This window comes from Hypanus sabinus, chromosome 30 (genome assembly GCF_030144855.1).
Source record: "Hypanus sabinus isolate sHypSab1 chromosome 30, sHypSab1.hap1, whole genome shotgun sequence".
NCBI classification, from domain to species: domain Eukaryota; kingdom Metazoa; phylum Chordata; class Chondrichthyes; order Myliobatiformes; family Dasyatidae; genus Hypanus; species Hypanus sabinus.
Window position 1 is genome coordinate 26,275,510 of NC_082735.1, and position 21,160 is coordinate 26,296,669.

General features: G+C 41.7%; 1 protein-coding gene across 1 annotated transcript in view; it reads left to right on the top strand.

Annotated features, from left to right (window-relative positions):
* Positions 1–21,160, top strand: part of LOC132383464 (microtubule-actin cross-linking factor 1-like) — a 509,885-nt gene that overhangs the window by 335,372 nt on the left and 153,353 nt on the right. Inside the window, exons 47-55 of the mRNA XM_059954443.1 lie at positions 68–244; positions 2,724–2,847; positions 5,070–5,278; positions 5,616–5,933; positions 9,013–9,179; positions 12,332–12,488; positions 12,828–12,954; positions 16,291–16,353; positions 19,501–19,736. Of these exons, the coding sequence (XP_059810426.1) occupies positions 68–244; positions 2,724–2,847; positions 5,070–5,278; positions 5,616–5,933; positions 9,013–9,179; positions 12,332–12,488; positions 12,828–12,954; positions 16,291–16,353; positions 19,501–19,736 (1,578 nt within the window). The remainder of the gene's footprint in view (positions 1–67; positions 245–2,723; positions 2,848–5,069; positions 5,279–5,615; positions 5,934–9,012; positions 9,180–12,331; positions 12,489–12,827; positions 12,955–16,290; positions 16,354–19,500; positions 19,737–21,160) is intronic.

Genomic DNA, 21,160 nt, shown 5'->3' on the forward strand with positions numbered 1-21,160 from the left:
GGGCAGCATTTCACCACAACTGTGAATCTGAAACACCGATATGTTCATTTATTTGTTTGATTCTCAGTGTGGCAAGCTTGGCACTCATCTCGCCAATATGTTGGAGAAATCTGAACATTTCCATGAGGTTGCTGATGAGCTGAATGTGTGGCTAAATAACTCGGAGGCAACTGCGGAGAGGCTTCTATTGGAAACAATTTCTTCTGATCCAGAAAATTTGCAGAAACAGCTTGAAGATATTAAGGTAAATCTAAGTTATTCTATAAATCACTGCATATTATTACTGATTCTGAATTATAACGAGAGATTTGAAAACCTTGAAATAATATTAATGTGCACCTCAACCAATGTTGGTTAAGGCCAGATGGGAGGTTTTAGAAGTTTAATCTCTGAAATAGGAACTGGGATCACCTTTAATGCATCTGCCTTTAAGGGAAATCTAACAAAGAACAGGCAGCCAATTGCCTTCCTGGTGGCGAGTCGATCGTAGAAACTTTTTTAAAGATACCAAACATTTCTGCTGTTATGGTGTGTATATTTTTGACCATGTTGTATAGGTTTCCCAGACTTTGGGTAGCCCACATTGCCATTAGGCTGGTAATCGGTGACTAATGACATTGATAGCAGAGTTTTGGATTGCCTCGAGGTTACAGTAGTAGATTGGGGGAGGCCAGCACAGAGGTATTTGAATAATCAGGACTGGTTTTAACAAAAGGATTTCAGCAACAGGTGAGGTGGGTGGAAAGCGGTGATTTTTGGGTTTGGGTATGTGAAACAAAGGTCATTCTGAGGTAAGATTTGTTTTCAAGGTTACAAAGTGTCTGGTTTATTCTATAGAAATGTAGAGTTCTTTTATGGTAAGTATAGAGTTTATTCTGATTTATTCTGTAGACATATGAAAATTTATTTATTTGTCTTTGAGATACAGCATGGAATTGCCCCTTCAAGAGGCGCTGCCCAGCAATTCCCCGATTTAACCCTAGCCTAATCACAGGACAATTTACAATGATGAATTAACCTACCAACCAATAGGTCTTTGGACTGTGGGAGGAAACTGGAGCACCCAGAGGAAACCCACACGGTAGGGGGTGAACATACAAACTCCTGACGGACAGTGGCGGGAATTGAACCCCGGTCACTGGTACCGTAAAGTGTTGTGTTAACCACTGCGCTATCGTGCGGCCTTGTATGCAGAGCCTAAAGACACATACTCAACGTTTTAAGAACAGCTCCTTCCCCTCCACCACCAGATTTCTGATTGGGCAGTGAGCCCATGATTACTTCCCTAGTATTTTTCCCTCTCTTTTTGCACTTACTTAATTTAATTTTATATGTGTACTTATTGTAATTTATAGTTTTTATTACTTTCTATTGCAATGTACTGCTGCTGCAAAACAACAAATTTCATGACATATGCTGGTGATATTAAACCTGATTCTGAGTTGGTGTTCAGGGAATTGAAGTATGACAAACCAGTGGTTTCAGTTTTCACAGTATATAGTTGTAGAGTATTTCAGCTTCAGACAGAGAAACAGTCTAACCATTTTGTACCAGTATATGGTTTGTTGGGGGCAGGGAGTGTTGGTTTGGTGAAATGAAGTTGGTATCCATGGGGAAATTGGTGTCATGTACTCAGGTAGGATTACTGGTGTGCATCACATTAATGTGAGAGAGTAAGGAACAATTCAATGGAACAGATGTCACACGAACTATTGCAGTCAAATCTGTGTTCTCAGTGCTGATGAGCCAAATGATTCCTGCTCATGGTGAAAGCTACCATAAAGTTTACTGCATGTGGCTCAAACTATCATAAAAGTTTTGAATATTTTCACGGCAATTGGTGTCTTTGTCAAGGCTAGCAATGATTGGCTATTTATTTTAGAGCCGTTTGGCATTTATTAGGGCGTTTCAGGGTCGGTAGGGAGACTGGAATCACATTTTGACCAAAATGAGGATGATGAGATTGACACTATCAGAAAATGTTCAAGCACCAGGCATTGTAAGTTTAAATCTGTTAAAACTGAGAACCACTTATTATTTTAACATGGTTTACAATCAGTAATATATACTGGGAAAGGATATATTACTTGTCATCTTTTTATGAACCTTCTGTGTACTGTCAGGTATGGTGGCCAGCTCACAATTAACCTCCAAGTGGCTGTTAGTGAAAACTCATTTCATAACTGATCCAACTATGAGTCTTCTGATAGCATGGTAGCTCCGTGGTTAGCGCAACACTTTACAGTACAGGCAACTGGGGTCAAATTCCCACGGCTGCCTGAAAGGAGTTTGTATGTTCTCCCCGTGACTGCGTGTGTTTCCTCCAGATGCTCCAATTTCCTCCCATAGTCTAAAGACCTACCAGTTGGTAGGATAATTGGTCATTGTAAATTGTCCCGTGATTATGCTCAGATTATATCAGGGAATTGCTGGACAGTGTGGCTTGAATGAGCCAGAAGACTGTATCCTGCACTGTATATTAATCAATCAATAAATAGACAGATAAATATCCAGTTGTTGCTAGGTCCTTGTTAATGCAAGCATCCCAATTCACAAAGGAGACTGTAGGGTTAAGGCTATTTTTGATACTTTTAGATAACCTTCTTTTCAGTCAGTGTATCTCTGTGGCCTACCAGTGCACAATCTTCATCCATCAGTTGTCCTTCACACAGAAAGGATTAATTTAAGTTTGGATCCGTCATTGTGCTTTTTTGCAATTTTAGGTGCTTCAGGGGGATATCGCAGAACACGAAGTCAGCGTGGAAAAGTTACAGAAAGCAGCAAATTCCCTCATGTCCTTGGATGACGACCTTGTTCCAAACCAGGATCACATTCAACAAACAACAGGTATCACTTCAGCTTCTGTCCTTTCTGTCAACATGTGATGATGGAATTACAACAAACAGAAGGGTGTGCTTCTTCCCAGTAAATCAAACATCTTCAATATATGTAAATATATAGCGATCCACCAACTTCTTTGATTCTTTCTGAAATATTTATTATAATTGATAAGCTTTCAGATGGTGAGTTATCTTTACATAGCAGGTCATAAATCTGCTAATATTTGACAAAAACTAATAAATTCTGTAAATAAAATTACCATGTTCCAAAGAAGTGTACGCCAGCCAGTGGCGTAGTATCATCCACGCTGGACTTCAAGGCAAAAGGTCCTGGGACCGAATCTGGCCAGCTCCTTGAATGCTTTCGATCTGTACTGAGTTGAGCAACGAGCTAGCAACTCGTAAAAAAAAGAGACAAATGCTAAAGAAACGGCAGGGTTGCTGCCTGATGCGCCTCACGCCACATAGAGGAATATGTATATGTATAAAGAAGTGTACATTTAAAATCAAAAAGCAGTATTTCATAAAGCTCAATGTTACTTAGGAGATAGTGTTTATTAAGTTGTGGGTAGTGATTCAGAATCCCGGTAGTATTGCAGAATGCATATTTATTGAATGATGTTTCTGGTGGAGTAGCACATAGTTTAAGTGTTAGGTTGTATGGAACTATTGCATGAGAAGTATGTAACGGTTTTGAATTGTTAGGCTAATTTTGCCTTATTTGGAGCATTGAAAGTGAAAATAGCACCAAACAGGAATTCTTTCAGGGAATTGTTTCAATCAAAGCAAGAGTATAGTATTAAGTCGTTAAAGAAGCTAATTAGGCTCTAGTTATGCCATACCTGTCAGCTGCTCTGGAAATCAGACAAAGCAAAAATATACAGAGAATCTGAAACACATTTTAAAAAGGCTATGAGTATAGAGTCCAGTCAGGAGCAGTAATGAACAAAGAATAATGGAAAATTTCTCTTTCCAGGCACTGTCAGCTTGGCTATTATATATTTTCTGTTTTTATTTATTAGATTCCAAGTCAGCTAAAATTGCTCATATTTTTCCACATTTATCTTGTGTCAGTTGTAACAATAAAATATATTGTAGTTGAATAAATGATATGGGAAGAAACGGTACACTGTTAAGCAAAAGGCACTTCAACAACTATGAACATCTGGCAGTGATGCAGTCAAGGAAGTATTTGGGCTGCGAAGGCACAAAGACCCACAATGAGCGGTAATTTTTCATGCTCTGCTGGGAGTACAGTGAGGAGCCGTGCAATTGAGCACCCCGGCAGTGCAGGATACGCGGCTGGAACCACGGTTCTGGTGAGAACGTTAGCAGCTGTTACCGGAGCCTGCCCTCTTTGTGCCTGCGCCCCTCCTCCTCGCCCCTGAGCTTCACCTGCTCCTCTTGTAGGAGCTGAAGGAAAAGAGATTTTATTGTTCCTCCATTCCCTTCTCCTCACTTCGCTTCTGCAGATTTCCTTTTCATTTCTCTATTCCTCATTTTACTCCACAAATACGTGCTATAATCTGACTTCCCTCTCCCTTTTTTCCCTCCCTGCTCAGATTTCTTTTCTCCTGATTTTTTTTTTACCCCTTTTAGTCCTTCTGACTCGTTCCTTTAAAACTTTACTTAAAATCAGAATCAGGTTTAATATCACCGGCGTATGCCGTGAAATTTGCCAACTTTGCGGCAGCAGTACAATGCAATACATGATAATAGAGAGAAAGAAAGCTGTGAATTACAGTAAACATGTATTAAATAGTTACATTAAATAAGTACTGCAAAAAATAGGAAATAAATGTAGTGAGGTAGTGTTCACGGGTTCAATGTCCATTCAGAAATCGGATGGCAGAGGGGAAGAAGCTGTTCCTGAATCGCTGAGTGTGTGCATGTCCTGGGTAATGGGGGTCCTTAATGATGGATGCCGTCTTTTTGAGGCATCTCTCCATGAAGATGTCATGAATACTATGGAGCCTACTAAGCTGACATTTGCAACATTTAACAGCAGTTTTGATAAGTACACGGACAGAGAGCCATGGATCAAATATAGATCCTCCCCCTCATAACAGACAGTGATGCAGAAAGATGAAACATAGTTCATCTTTCACCTGGGTTACAAATATTCCGGAAGGAATATTGTTTACTTTCATGAAAACACTGAAGCTTTATATGGCAAAATCTTCGATATCTCTTCAAATGTCAGCGTAACAGAGTCTTGTTTCCGTTTAGATTCCATCGCACAGAGGTTCAAGAGTTTGTCGAAGGTAGTTTCGGAGCACGACGAGAAGTTGCAAGTGTCAATTGCTCAGTCTCAAAATGTTCAAGAAGGCTTGGATAATTTACTGAATTGGTTGGAAGGTGTTGAAAAGAGTTTGAAAAATCAGGATAATTTGCTGATGTCATCTGCAGCAGTCCAGGATGCCCTTGCCCAAAACACTGTGAGTTTTTGCCCGGACTTTTGCTTTTTGAAACAGTTAAATGAACCATACTTAGTTTTATCATGTCTTGTGACAGTCTCATAATCATAACTATGATTTTCTGGCATGTCTGTCTAAACAGATTCTTTGTCTCCTCAGCAAGAATTTTGCACTCAGATGACCCACTGGTGGTTAACTCACTCACTCACTCTCTACCATCACAGTAAAGATATGAATCTCACTCGCAGTAGCCTACTGGAACAATCAACAGCTAATTGTAGCAGTGAAATGTATGTGAAATGCAGTCGTGTCACTGAATATAAACGAGTATAATTTGTTTTCTGAATTTTTTTTTCAGAAATTAAAACAGGATATTGCTAGTCATCAAAGCAGCATTAATACCATCCAGGATATGGTCCGTGGTTTTCTTGAAAACACCGATGGAGCAACGGCCTCCTCGCTGCAAGAGAAGCTTGAACAGTTGAACAGCCAAGTGCGAGCGGTGTGCGGTGAGCAGCAGGAGAAGGAGGAGAGGCTGAGAAAAGTGCTCCCCAAGATAGAGCAGTTTGAGAAGCTGATGCAGGACGTCGGACAGTTCATAGAAATCAAGTCTCAGAGCCTGGCAGCTGGAGGAGATCCCAATAAAGATATTGCTCATTTTTCACAGAAAATGCTGGTGAATACATTGTAAACTTCTCCTTTTGGCTTAAGTACATGAATGTTCACTTAAATGGTGCTAAGATATCATTTCAGTTAACCTGAAAGATGCTTGACAAACAGCTTGATATGTCCAGCTCCATTCTCAACTACATAACCTATCCCTGTGGCGCGGTTACCTAGCACGTTCGGCTGGCAAGCGGAAGGTTGGTGGTTCGATCCCATCTGGGGACGGGAACCGAGGGGTTCCCCTTGACATTTTAACTTACCTCGCCATGATAAAGTAGCAAATCACTGATTTGGGGCGGCACGGTAGCATAGTGGTTAGCACAACGCTCTACAGTACAGGCGACACAGATTGAATTCCCGCCACTGCCTGTAAGGCGTCTGTATGTTCTCCCCATGACCGCGTGGGTTTCCTCCCACAGTCTTGTTGATAAATTAATTGGCGATGTAAATTGTCCTGTAATCAGGTTAGGATTAATTGGGAGGAATACTGGGTGGAACAGCTTGAAGGGCCGGACAGGCCTATTCGGCACTAGATCTCAATAAATAAACAAATTCATATATAAATAGTGACACAGTCCATGCTCGGTATGTGTACACCAGTCACTCATCCTTAATCACTGCTATGAGTGTGGAGATGAATGGCCTTCTAGACAGCTGACAGTACTTTAATTTAGCCAACATGCATGCTGCACTGTTGCTAAATAAGCAAAGATTTTCCATGGTTGTACCACTGCTCAGACTTCCTTCAACAAGCTCTTCAGACCAAAATGTAAACTGGAACAGACTCATTCTTGTCATGGACACCCCCCCCCCCACCCCCCTAGAGGAGTTCATGTTCATGGCTCAGCTCTTGACCATCCCAAAGCTCCAACTACAAGGTGCACAACGAGAATAACAAATGTACTCGCCTCACCTGTATAACATGGCTACCACATTGGCCGACCCTTGACATTGAGAATGACTTGCTTCCACTCTGGCTCTGTGGGTCTGATAACTAATGAGGGCAACGTGGGAACCAAGAGGTTTCCGCAGAAGGTGTAGGAGATGCCACTATAAGCACTGCTGTAGCAATACCAAGGAACTACAATCCCACCCAGAATGGTGCAATTTACTTTATTTGTGCCACGTCACGTGGCCTACCTGTCCAATTCTGTTATCAGTGGCATGACACCATGGTATGTGTGCCACCCACTGGATGCGCTGAAGCAGTTTGCCTCAGTTCTTTAACAGCATTTCCCAAATAAGTGGCAGAAATAGCAAAAAGAGAACCCTCAGTCCCAAACATTGACTCTTTATTCCTCTCCAAAGAGGCTGCCTGACCTGCTGAGTTCCTCTGGCACTTGGTTTGCGTGTGTTGCATCTGCAGAATCTCTTGTGATTATGTTCTGTAGAATATCTTTTGTTTCCGAATAGCTCCTGGTCTCCCTCCTAATCAACACCTCGCCATGAGTAGTGCAGACTTAGAGACGTGTTGCCATTCCTGTATTGCTGGTATGGGCGACTGAAACATCACCCGCATCCCCACCCATACTCTTCAATCTCATGAATTGTGCTGTTCATTCACCATATGGACGGTAGAACAGAGAAACATTGAAAACCTACTGCACAGTACAAACCCTTCGGCCCACAATGCTGTGCCGAATATGTCCTTACTTTAGAAATTACCAAGGGTTACCTATAGCCCTCTATTTTTCTAAGCTCCACGCACCTATCCAGGAGTGTCTTAAAAGATCCTATGGTATCCACCTCCACCACCATCGCCGACAGCCCTTTCCATGCACTCACCACTCTGCATTAAAAAAAAATTACCTCTGACATCTCCTCTGTACCTACTTACAAGCACCTTAAAACTGTGCCCCCTCTTGTTAGCCATTTCAGCCACGGGGAAAAGCCTCTGACTATCCACATGATCAATGCCTCTCATCATCTTGTACATCTCTATCAGGTCACCTCTCATCCTCCGTCGCTCCAAGGAAAAAAGGCTGAGTTCACTCAACCTATTCTCATAAGACATGCTCCCCAATCCAGGCAGCATCCTTGTAAATCTCCTCTGCACCCTTTCTATGGTTTCCACATCCTTGCTGTAGTGAGGTGACCGGAACTGAGCACAGTACTCCAAGTGGGGTCTCACCAGGGTCCATAACTGTAATATTACCTCTCGGCTCTTAACCTCAGTCCCATGGTTGATGAAGGCCAATGCACCATATACCTTCTTTACCATAGAGTCAACCTGCGCAGCAGCTTTGAGCATCCTATGGACTCAGACCCCAAGATCCCTCTGATCCTCCACACTGCCAAGAGTCTTACCATTAATTCTATATTCAGCCATTATATTTGACCTACCAAAATGAATCACCTCACACTTATCTGGGTTGAACTCCATCTGCCACCTCTCAGCCCAGTTTTGCATCCTATCAATGTCCCATTGTAACCTCTGACAGCCCTCCACACTATCCACAACACACCCAACCTTTGTGTCATCAGCAAACTTACTAACCCATCCCTCCACTTCCTCATCCAGGTCGTTTATAAAAATCATGAAGAGTAAGGGTCCCAGAACAGATCCCTGAGGCACTCCACAGGTGCATGGAGTTCTGGTGCATTTCATTGGAACCAGGTAGAATAATAGGTCGGCATGGACTAGATGGACCGAAGAGCCTGTTTCTGCCCTGTCGTGTTCTATGACTTCATGACTCTTAATGTCAGAGGTTGTAGAACCACCACCTTGAAGGTGTACCACGTGTTCTGAACCATCCAAGGGTGATCTTGTGTCAGAAATAAAATAAATGCATCTTTTAAATGAGTTTGAAGTATTCTGAGTATATTTTACAACATTTAATTATATTATTGTAATACTGCTTCCAGACAAAACCTTCCTTTGATAAACATGTCAATTTGGCATGTCTCGCACTATAATATGCTATAATATTATTTTGGGAAGTACAGAGAACGGGGAAAATTCCCTCTCAAGTGTGATTTATATTATTTTCGTGGAAAGAGCAGCATTGGCATTGGTCAATGAAGTTGCACATTTAAACGTAAAATAAAGCATTCTTACTTCAAGTATCTATGTGTTTGCTTTACCACAGGATGCTCGCTCTGAAATGGTGAAGCAAAGGGGAGAGCTACAGGCTCTACAGCAGCTAGCAGAAGAGCTGACTGCATTTGGCATTTTAACAGAAAAGGATCAGCTCATGGAGACCGTCAAAGACCTGACTAAAGGATACAAAAATCTAGAACTGACCATTAAGAAGAGGTAAGAGACAAAGCTTCTTCGTAACTACAAATCTGGGCCATTTCTGAGCTATAGTTGTCTTTCTGGAGACATGAGCCCAGAGTTAATTAAAATAAATGTGTTTGCTTTGAGGGGGAAAAATGCTGACTAAATCAAAATGGACCTGATTCTTTTGTAGCTTGCTTCAGTGTGATTTTTTTTCCCCTTTTTAGTTTTTAACCCACTGTTTTCCTTCCCATTTTCTTGCTTAGATCCATCAATTTCTGTCAAATGATGAAATGGCTTTTTTTTGTTTCAGGACCTTCAATAGCATTACCCTTCAGCTGGGCAATAGATTGTGTAAAATTTATCAGACCATTTAACTCGCCCTCACTCACCTTGAAGAGCTTGATCGAGTTGTATGTAAATAATAAAGTTCTACCCAGGGAAGCATTTAAGACATGATGTCTGCAAGTAGCAAAAATGTGAATAGGGTCAATGATGAAAACAATAAAAAGCTGTTCCTTGTGATGGCCAGAATGTCAAACTGGATCAAAGCTGAATATTATAAATTGTGGACAATCCACACTTAAGTGAAAAGCATTATTATCTCAGTATGTTAATTATTTTCAGCAAACGTTTTGAACTCTGGGTTTTTGAAATGCAATAAATGATTCGATACCACCTCGGTTTTACTGCAATAAGTTTGTTAAACTTTACAGGGTGATTGCTTTTGAATTCCTTTTGTAATTGGGTAAATGAGAACCTTTAACATTTTGGTCCTCCACTATCTTGCTGCTTGTTGTCCTCTCTGCGCCTTGTGGTGCATCCAGCGGTGGCCTTGCTTTTTCTTTACTACTTTTGTCTGTTTTTTATGAGGCCGAGTTGCTAGCTCGTTGCTCAACCCAGCACAGATAGGAAGTGTGCAAGGAGCCAGCAGGATTCAAACCTGGGACCACTTGCTCCAAAATCCGGTGCGGATGTCATTACAGCATCGCCTGCCACCTTCCGCTATCTAATATTCTTTATTTAGAAGACATTGCTTTGCCAGATTTGGGGAAATAAAAGTGGGATCTCCCAGTAGCCACCCATTTTAAATCCCATTCTGATATGTGTTGTCCATGGCCTCCTCCACTACATTAATGATGAGGCTATACTAACGTTGGAGGAACAGCACCTAATATTCTGTTTGGGTAGCCTCCAACCTGATAGCATGAATATCGATTTCTCAAACTTCCGCTAATGCTCCCCTTCACCATTCCCCATCCCTTTTTCCCTCTCTCACCTTATCTCCTTGTCCCCCTTATCACCTCCCTCTGATGCTCCTTTCCCCCTTTCTCCAGTGGCCTTCTGCCCTCTTCTATCAGACTCGCCCTTCTCCAGCCCTGTAGCACTTTCACCAACTTCCCAGCTCTTTACTTCATCCTCCCCTCCTCAGGTCTCATCTGTCACCTGGTGTTTCTCTCTCCCCACCTTTTAAATCTACTCCTCAGCTTTTTCCCTCCAGTCCTGCGGAAGGTTCTCGGCCTGAAACATCGATTGTACTCTTTTCCTTAGATACTGCCTGGCCTACTGTGTTCCTCCAGCCCTTTGTATGTGTTGTTAGGGAAATATCTTCTCTGATTAGATTCTTTGTAGTTTTGCACCTCAAGTGAACCACAAATATAAAGACTTCTTGTTGATGTATTTAGCAATATTGATTTGTAGTCACTAGTTGTCCATCAAACTGAAACCACATTTTTCTTTCTGAGTATCACTGGATTTGTCTGAAGTGAGCAGTTTTTTTACCGCTCTACTTGATTACTTTCTCCCTACATACAAAGCAGCAGTTTAAGAAGTAGTTTTATATATAACAGGCTCAAACTGGCTTTGCATCCTGAAAAAGATCAAACTAATAAGTGACGTGCTGTAAAATTGACATTGATTCTCAGCTCGAGCTGATTTGTTAGGTTGGTTTTTTTGCTGGTGTTGTTTTAAAGCCAGTTAATTGGCCACAGAGTGAACGTGATGCTTAGCAACTCGGAATTGACAGGCAGCAGTGAGCTGTCACTCTGGCTGCTTCATAACTCCTCAGTCTACACTAAGCTGGTGTGAGTCTTCTGGCAACTTCCTGAACAAAGTCGGGTAATTTTTAATTGACGTACAGCGCAGATTAGGCCCTTTGAGCTGCTTCGCACAGTTTAATCCTGGCCCAATCACGGGACAATTTACAATGGCCAGTTAACCTGTCAACCTTTCTTTGCACTGTGGGAGGACACTGGAGCCTCTCCCACAGTCACAGTCAGAGAGAGGACGTGCAAACTCCTCACAGGTAGCGGCGGGAATTGAAACCAGGTCGCTGGTAGTGTTAACCACTACCATGTAGAGCCTTTGAGCTGTATGTGGCAAATCCTTCGCAGAGGCCACCATCTGACCTGCCATCAGTACACAGAACCTGCATGTTATTGAATATCTGTGACAGTCACAGGCATTCAGAATTATTATATTTTTATCATTTATTTAGCTATTAAATGTGTTTTATAGGACATAGTGAACACTTACGTTTCAATTTTTGTTTCAAGTTAATTGTATTTATTTTAAGTAGATTACCTAAAACTCGCCTTCCATTTTCATTGCTTTTTTTTTTCCATTTGAATAAATAAAGTCACTGAATAATAGAAGGATTTTTCAGGATAACCACTGGGAAACAGCAGGAAATTAATACTTCGTCTTGGACCCCAAGCAGAATGCAACATCAGTGTGTAGTTTGGAAGAACAGAAGTTCAGGACCTCCCGACTTTTGAGAATTATGGGGTGAAATCTTGGCAGTTCCACGTGGAAAATTGAGACCTATTGTTGGCTGCTTGAACCTAGCACACAGAGTCCTGACTGAAATCCTTCCTCCTATTGAGAAATAAATGAAGGGCGTTATTCAGAATGGTCTTTTCTTGTGGTCACTGTTGCCATGGGAAATGAGAAATGGTAGCTCAAAGTAAATTTAATATCAAAGTACACATGTCACCATATACAACCCTGAGATTCATTGTCTTGTGGGCATGCTCAGTAAATCAGCAAAACAAAATAAGAAAAGTAATGAACTTTGTAATTGTATCCCTATTCTGAAACAGTTCAGTCTGCCAAGCAATTTCAACATTAGTGGCATTTTATAACAGCAAATGAGCATGTACAGCTCTGACTGAGTCTCTCTTTTTCAGGGAGGAAGAGGCAATGTCCTGTCAGCAGAATCTGACCGAGTTCACTTATCTGGTGGAATCAGTTAGAAAATGGTTAAAGGAAACAAAGGCGAGCATTCCAAATTTTGAATCGGCACTTAATACGGACATAATCGAGCAACAGATCCAGGAAGTAACGGTATGTTAATGTACAATAAAACATGTATTATTTGTGCTTTTTGATAGAAGATCGATTTTTTTTTTATAGTTTTAGTGTGAAAGTAGATGCTAAAGATTAAATAATCCGTAAATGGGTTTCCTGAATTTCAGTCGGGCAAGTTTGCTCAGCCATGTTATGTGGAAACACTTGCTGTAATTTGGTGGAGAATGGGAAGGAGTATAGCCCATCCAGGATGATGTAATCATCATGTGACCTAATTGTGCATAATGTTCTGAGGAAAGACGCACAAGGAAAATCATGCTTCTGTTTGCAAACGATTGAGTGAACTAGTATGATGAGGCTTCTTTTGATTATCAGGTCCTGTTGGAAGACTGGTCAGCAAAATCTCCACAAATTCAAGAAATAAACCATAAAGGAACTGAGTTAGAAAGTCTCATCATGGAAATAACATCACCTGATACAACTTTGTTAACTAGCAAAACAGGTAATGTCTTGGATCAAGAAAATGCAGTTGTTTTGTCACTTTTTAAACTTTGTCCTCCACTTTAATGTTCTATATACTATTAAAAGAAGCTACACAAGTTATTTGCTGAAAATCCCTTTCAAGACAATCTTGTGCCACCTTAGAGCATTATCTAAGTTTATCTCTCATGGCGTCATAGGTCACAGGAATCGACTGAGTCAATACTGACCATCGGGCACCCATTTACCCTCGTCCCACATTCCCATCAACTCTGCCCAGAATCTGCCAATTACAGGACAACTTATGGAGGGCTCATGTCTTTGGGATGTGGGGAAAAGATCTGAGCACCCAGAAAAAACCCATGCCATTAACAGGGAGAACATGCAAACTCCACAAAGACAGTGCCCAAGATTAGAATCAAACCTATGTCATTTGAGCCGTGAAGTACTGGATCTACCAGCTAACCTCTGTGCAGTGCTACCCGATTCTGAAGTTTTCCACAAGCTGATTCACGCCTGTGCTATCATATTTATTTTTACTGAAACACTTTGTAAAACAAAATATGACGCATACACAGGAGATTGTGTTTCAAGTTGTTTCTTGTAACATTGTCTTATTGTTTCTCATGTTTATTTTACATTATATAGTTAAATGTTGTTTAATTTCTTAACAATCACAGTTTCTAATTAACCCATTCTTCATCAGTGTGCTTACCACATTAACATAGACTAACTTTGTCCATGTTCTTTTCATCTGTAGTTTATGTTTTTTGTTAAGAAAGCAGCAGTGCACTTATTAGTTCCCATAATTGATCAGGCTTTATAAATGTTCAAGTACTGGGCATGTATTCAGGGCTATAACTTATTCTCAACTTTCTCTCACTGTTGCATTTTCCCTAACTTACCCTGCTATCAATTGAGTTGTTTTAAAGTAAGCATTTGTACTCTGTGAAATAACCTTGGATAACCACGGATAAATTTGGAACACAAGACACTTTGGATGCTCAAATCTGGAGCAACAATACCTCCATACTTTCCTAATGACAGTTCCCCCTGCCATTAAGGTACATTTAATGTTAGAGAAATGTATTCAATATACATCCTGAAATGCTTTTTCTTTATGACCATCCACAAAAATAGAGGGGTGTCCCAAAGAATGAATGATAGTTAAATGTTAGAACCCCAAAGTCGTCCCCAGCTCCCCTCCCTCCCCTGCATAAGTGACAGCAAGCACGATCCCCCTCTTCCCCCACTGGCAGAAAAAAAGCATCGGCACCCATCACCGAGTACTCAAGCGTGCAGCAAAAGCAACAGTAAAGACACACTTCCAGTTCTCCAAAGACAAGATTGTTCACCCAGCATTCAACATACCACAGGCTCTCTCTCTCTCTCCCTAATAATAAGGAAGGAAGAGATGTCTCCCCTCTCACTGTGAAACGGAGACATAATAAACAACTCGTTGGTTTACGAAGTTAAAAATCTGTTGCGCTGCTTTTTTCAAGCTCTGAGCCTAAAGATTTCAGGTCTCTAGGAACACAGTCAAAGATGTTCCAGCTCCCATAACACACTGGTATGGGACACTGACCTTCGATCCCCTGTCTCCAGAGCCTCGAGATCCTAGGGCTCCAAAGCCAAGCCCTTGGTGTGTCAAACAACGGCCAGTTGTGAAAACCCCAAGAGTGGGTCCCATTCCCTCAAAGAACTGTAGTCAGCGTGTAACTCCAGGTCAGGGTCTTCAAAAGAACCCTGAAAGGGAAAAATAGAGATATTAAAGATGAAAGTAAAGCTGTTTCCAAAGATACAAGCAAAGGAGTCGCCGTTTAGTGCATCATCACTTCGCTCTGCCCCTCCTTATACATCCCCCTTTTCCTCTCTCACCTCATTTCATCAAGAACTTCCCAGCTCTTTACTTCATCCCTCCCCCTGCAGGTTTCACATCACCTGGTGGTCCTCTCTCCCACCTTTTAAGTTTACTCCCCAGCTTTTTTCCACCAGTCCTGCCAAAGGGTTTTGTCCCGAAACATCGACTGCACTTTTTTCCATAGATGCTGCCTGGCCTGCTGAGTTCGTCCAACATTTTGTATGTGTTGCTCAGATTTCCAGCATTTGCAAATTTTCTCTTCTCTATGTTTTAATCCCTGGGTAAATTTATAAGACCATAAGATATAGGATCTTATATATTTACCCCGGGAGTAAAACACGGAGGAATTCTATCTGTAAAGTGATTTTAAATGTCTATAATCTATTATGCAATAGCTTTTGTGTGTTGGACTTCACCAGCAGAACTTGGTTCCATTTCATTTAGTGAAACCAAATTCTGGAAGAAAGGTACAGCAGGCGTGTGCTCCTAATTTGTACTTTTAGAGCTTGCAGTAGAGGATAAGGTTTTGGTGATCCCCAAACGGGATTGCTTATATGATGCAGTTGGTTGCCTTGAGCTAAAGTGGGTTGAATTCTTCAATCAGTAGAAGTTATTCCTAGCAATGGGAAGATGATGGAGTCAGTGTATACAAACTAAATATTCTTGAAATAGAAATGAAACGGAAGGAAGTTTACTCCTAGCTAACACTTTTCACAGCCCTTGGGATTTTCTAAATGCCAATATTTGTAAAGCAGAGTCACCAACATTAGAGTAGGGAAACATAATAGCTAATTTGAGATTTCCCCAAGCAACAGTGCAAAAATGACCAAGTGACAGGATAAGTAATTGGCCTGGAGAGCTCCCTTGTTGCTCTTCAGATAATACCAAGGAACCTTCTATACAGCACTCACAAAATGCTGGAGGAGCTCAGCAGGCCAGGCAGTATCTATGGGAAAAAAAGTGCAGTTGACATTTCAGGCTGAGACCCTTCTGGAGGACTGAAGAAAAAAAGTCAATCAAGAGAACAGATAAGATGTGGTTTGAAGTCTTATCTAAAACGTCGTACCTGCATGAACTCAATTTATTTCACTGCTGCAAAAATGTGTTAATCTGAAGGACACAAGATCTCTAGGGCGGTATACAAGCTCACAGCCATTCTGAAACATAAACATTTATGTCACTATTAAAGCCGAACTCTTATACATTCGGAGAGTTTTCAAAAAAAGTTTATTAAATGGTGCCCAGTATACAAAATAGATTATGACAAACATAGCTGAAACTATCCATGCTTGCTACGCCCAGTTGTACATTTGAGATTTGTGCACTGCTGCAACACAGTACAAAGGTTTATTCGTACTTTTTAACAAAATGCTCATCTGTAAACTGTGTTTGTTCATGTGCTGTGAAGTTCCACCAAGGGGACCCGTGTCTGTGCTCAGAGTTTGTTCCTAACTTTGGCGTCCCGTGTACTGTTTTGTCTCCCTGTTGTTTGCATAGGTTCTGTGATGATGAATGGTGGGGTGACTGCACCTAGTGTGAATGGGCACCACAGAAACAAAGGTGAGAGTTTTACAAATCTGAGGAGTGTCCATGTTGGGTTTTCTATCCATTTTACTCCTGAGTTATATTCCCATTGTTGGGAAGTGAATAAAGACATGTCATTGGGAAAAAATGCAAAATTCAGAATTGCATATTTTCATAGTTTTAAACAACACAGTGGGTGACTGGCCTATTGAATCTATGCCAGCTGTCAACATTCTCCCACTCATTGTATCCCCCTGTGACATACTCTTTCGCATGTGCTCAGCAGCTGCCCCAAATCTCCTGATCGCCAGTCAATGGCGTGAACATCAATTTCTCTAACTTCGGATAATTTCTCCCTGCTCCATCCATAGCTTTTTTTTCCATTCCCCGTTCAAGTTACCCTTTCAGCCCCTGCTCTTCACCTGCCCACCACCTCCCTCTGATTCCCAAACACAAGAAGATCTGCAGACCCTAGAAATCCACAGCAACACACACAAAATGCTGGAGGAACTCAGCAGGCCAGGCAGCGTCTGTGGAAAAGAGTAAAAGGTCGATGTTTCGGACCGAGACCCTTCGTCAGGACTGGAAAGAAAGAGAAGCAGTCGGAGTAAGAAGGTGGAGAGGGGAAGAGAAGTATGAGGCAGTAGGTGATGGGTGAAACCGGATGAGGGAGAGGGGTGAAATAAAGAGCTGGGAAGTTGGTGAAAGAGATGAAGGGCTGGAGAAGGGGAATCTGATAGGAGGGGATAGAAGATCATTCTGCCTTCGCCAGCCCTTTATCTCTTTCACCAATCATCTTCCCACCTCTTAACTTCACCCACTCCCCCCCCTCCCAGTTTCACCTATCACCTGCCGCCTTATACCTCTTCTTCCACTCTCTCCGCCTTCTTAATCTGACTTCTCCTCTTTCTTGCCAGTCGTGATGAAGGGTCTTGGCCAAAACACCAGCTGTATTCCCCTCCATAGACGCTGCCTGACATGCTGACTTCCACTGGCATTTTGTGTGCTTTGCTCAACTTGTCTTTGAATCTGGCAAGAAACTTGAACTTGGATTGCTAGAACTGAGAGACTGCAACGGTGGTGACCCTGTACCTCCCAGTAGAACTCCACCCACTCGAATAAAACTATCAGTGAATTACAGGAATGTTGTTGCTAGATAGTCACAGGAAGACCATTTGCCCATATTGAGCGAAGGTCTGATCAAAAGTCATGTTCTGGAATTTGCAATAAGTTATGAATAGCTTGCACCAGCACCGTGATAATGGAGAAATCTCACAGGACTCGATTGCAGAATGGTTACTTTTGGCCCATCGTGTCCATGCTAGCTCATTGAAGATGGTGATTAGTTCCACACCCTGGACACTTCTCTGTGCCCTTGCCAAAGTCATCCCACCATAGTTCAAAGTTCAAGTTTCAGCCGTACATGAATACAGCCAAACGAAACGGTGTTGCTCCAGAACCAAGGTGCAAAACGCAATACCAGTAGTCATACACAGCACAGAGCACATGTACAAGATAGCAAGCACAGATAAGATATCGGTAAAATACATTCCGTGACTCGGAGTCCATGAACGTTGCAGAAATCTGCATTCGGACGCAATACGAGTTGTCTTCTGCCAAGCAAACTCTACTTGGCAGCGCCTGTGCCAGCTTTAGTGCCACACCACACTGCTTCCCGTGGAGTGCAGTGACTCTGACGCCTCTCACCAGGACGGCTGCAAACAGGCAGCACTGTGACTTGACGCCTAGACCTTGAAGTTCCCCCTCCTTTTACCCCTTCTGTTCTGTATTTTATTTATTCAATTCTGCCCTGAGGGTCACAGTGAAACCTGTCTCCTCATTTAAGACAGCAAGCACACATTGAGTTCAAAACAGGCTCTTTCTCATATCATTCTTAATGATTTTCTCTTCAATTTTACCCCATGACCTCTAATTCACGACTCCTCCTCCAACAGATGTAACACTATCAATTTTCCTCATCATTTTGTACAATTTAGAAATTGTAGCTTGCACCTCCATGATATAATGGGACAGCACAGTGGCATAGTGATTAGCGCAATGCTTTACAGCACCAGTGGTCCAGGTTCAATTCCCACCACTGCCTGTAAGGAATCTTTATTTTCTTCTCGTTACCTCTTGTGTTTCTTCCGGGTGCTCTGTTTTCCTCCCACAGTCCAAAGACATACCGGTTGGCAGGTTAATTGGTCGTTGAAAATTGTAGTGTGATTAGGCTAGGGTTAAGTTGTGGGTTGCTGGACAGTGTGGTTTGAAGGACCAGAAGGGCCTACTTTGCGCTGTATCTCAATAAAATAAATAATGTTTTTTTCAAGGAAGCAATGAGATTAACACTGAGTATCCCAGTAGAATGCTGCTGCCATTCCTCTTCCTCCAGTCCAGAAAGCAGCTATCTGGAGCAACCTCTGCTACATGCATATATACAGTTAACCAGATACACTGTCTGTGCTTCCTCACTTTTCCCTGGGGTAGCTGTTTAGTACTCTTCTCCAAATTAAGTGTCAGAAATCCATCCACTCATGAAAATTGCGCATATTTCAGATCTATGTCCGCTATTTAGATAAAATGCCCTGAAAATGTTTTGCTTTAATGTGGAAGGATTAATGAAATACTGTTTCTAATTTCAGCTTATCCTCTTTAGCCCTAAAGATGAACGTTTCAAAATTTGATGAATTTTAACTTTATTACAGTGTTTGCTATTTCAGTGTCAGCTCAGTCTTGTTTGTACATCTTTATCTTCACTTCAATATTAATTTAAAAATGAAAGTTTAATTGGATCTGCTGTGCAAATCCTTCAACATTATTCTGCTGACAGTATCATTGCTGGTTGTCTTGACACCCAGGAGTAATGGCCAGCAAGTGAAATGGGACAGGTGAAATCAATATCACAGATATCATTAGATATTTTTTGAGAAGCAAACACAAGGAAATCTGCAGATGCTGGAAATTCAAGCAACACACGCAAAGTGCTGGTGGAACGCAGCAGGCCAGGCAGCATCGATAGGGAGAAGCACTGTTGACGTTTCGGGCCGAGGCCCTTCGTCAGGACGTACCACCAGCATTTTGTGTGTGTTTCAGATATTTTTTGAGGCGGCTTACTTTGAGGTTTGTTTTGTCTCTGACTCTTTTAAATCACCTATGCTCACTGACTCTTTCAACTTTTTGTAGAACTTACAAAGATCCAGCAGAACGTGGCCGATGTGAACAATGACTATAAAACCCTTGGTAACATGCTGAAGGAGTCTCAGGACCATCTAATGGCCACACTTAACCAAATGCGGGAGGTACAGGAAGAAACTTCCTCTATCATGAACTGGCTGGAATTAAAAGAACAGACTTTAACCTCTTTAAGTTCATCGTCAATCAAAACGCAAGCAATGAAGGAGCAAGTGGAGCAAAACAAGGTGATTTTATTTGTGGATTGGAGTCTGTAGTTCATGTTATGAGGTGTTTCTGGTCTCTCCTTTTTATGTTCCTATTTTGTGTGATTTTTGATTGGGGCGGACTGGCTCTGCAGCCTGAAGGTAACGAACAACACAGAGCTAGATTGAACTGAACTGAATATACCTGGACTGGCTGGATGATATGTAGCTCGGTGGTTTGTATTCTGTGTTTTTCGCTCTTTTGCATGAGTTGTTCTATTTTTTGCAAGTTGGAGGGGTTTGATGTTTTCCTTTGAATGGGGTCCATGGTTTTTCTTTCTTTGTTTCATGGCTGTCTGTGGGGAAGACAAATCTCAGAGTTGTATACTGCACACATACTTCGATGATAAATGTACTTTATTGTTCCCAGAAGAATAATGCCGCAGTTAAAATAAACCAGCTGATCTTCAGCTTGTGAGTAGCTGGAGTATTTTTCAAGTAGCTCGTTTGGCAGGTGAAAGGGAAAGTTAGGACTTGGTCACAATAAATAATACTGGATGAAGTTTACTTTGTCATTTGAGTTGAACAAAAGTAAGTGAGTGTATAATTTCAGTTAAAGTGAGAGAATGAGTACTTGTGTCAGGCTGCAGTTTATCTGCTATTATACTGAATACTGCCTCCAGTGTTCCCCAGACCACAAGACAACGTAATGTTGTTTGTCTGGAACTGAATCTTCATTGCCATTCAAACAAACAATTACCTTTTAATTAAATAACAAATTAATCTGGGATATGCTCACTTTTCAAATGTTGTCAGAATGATGAAAGAAATGGATAAAAATAAGGTGAATTTCTTAAATCTTATAAGCTCTACAAAATTCCCAGTTAAAGTTAAATGTGTAGTTCCTATGAAAGGGGAGTTGCATTTTGAAATATCAATGAGGCCTTGATTCTTGAAAAACAAACATATCAAAAAGCACGATGCTGACTGAGATGCATCCGAGGACATGCTGGGACACCTCATCAGTGATGTAACCTGGGGGTCACGAGGTGTTTCAGATCTCCCAACATCAGAATCCCTCACCGAGGTGACCTAGTCAGGGTTGATCAGGTCCTGGCTTGTGTCCCGGCCCCGGTCACACCTCTTGATCCACAGCCATCTGGAAACTCGCTCAGCAACCTCTGTGATGGTCCTGATGGCTCTTTTCTTTACAGCCCCCATGATGCCAAGGAGAGAGTAGGTTCTGCACAGTGAGCAGCCAGCAAAGCCTCTACACCCCCCTCTATAGGCTCACATCATGTCCTCCACCCCTGTCACAGGCACTGCTGTATCAGTTCCTGGTATTTGGTTTTCTTCTGCTCAAATGCCTCCTCATCCAGTCTTCCCAAGGAACTGTCAGTTTTATTATGACCACCTGCATCGAGATTTCTGACAGAATGATGCAATGAATCGATGGAGAATAGAAC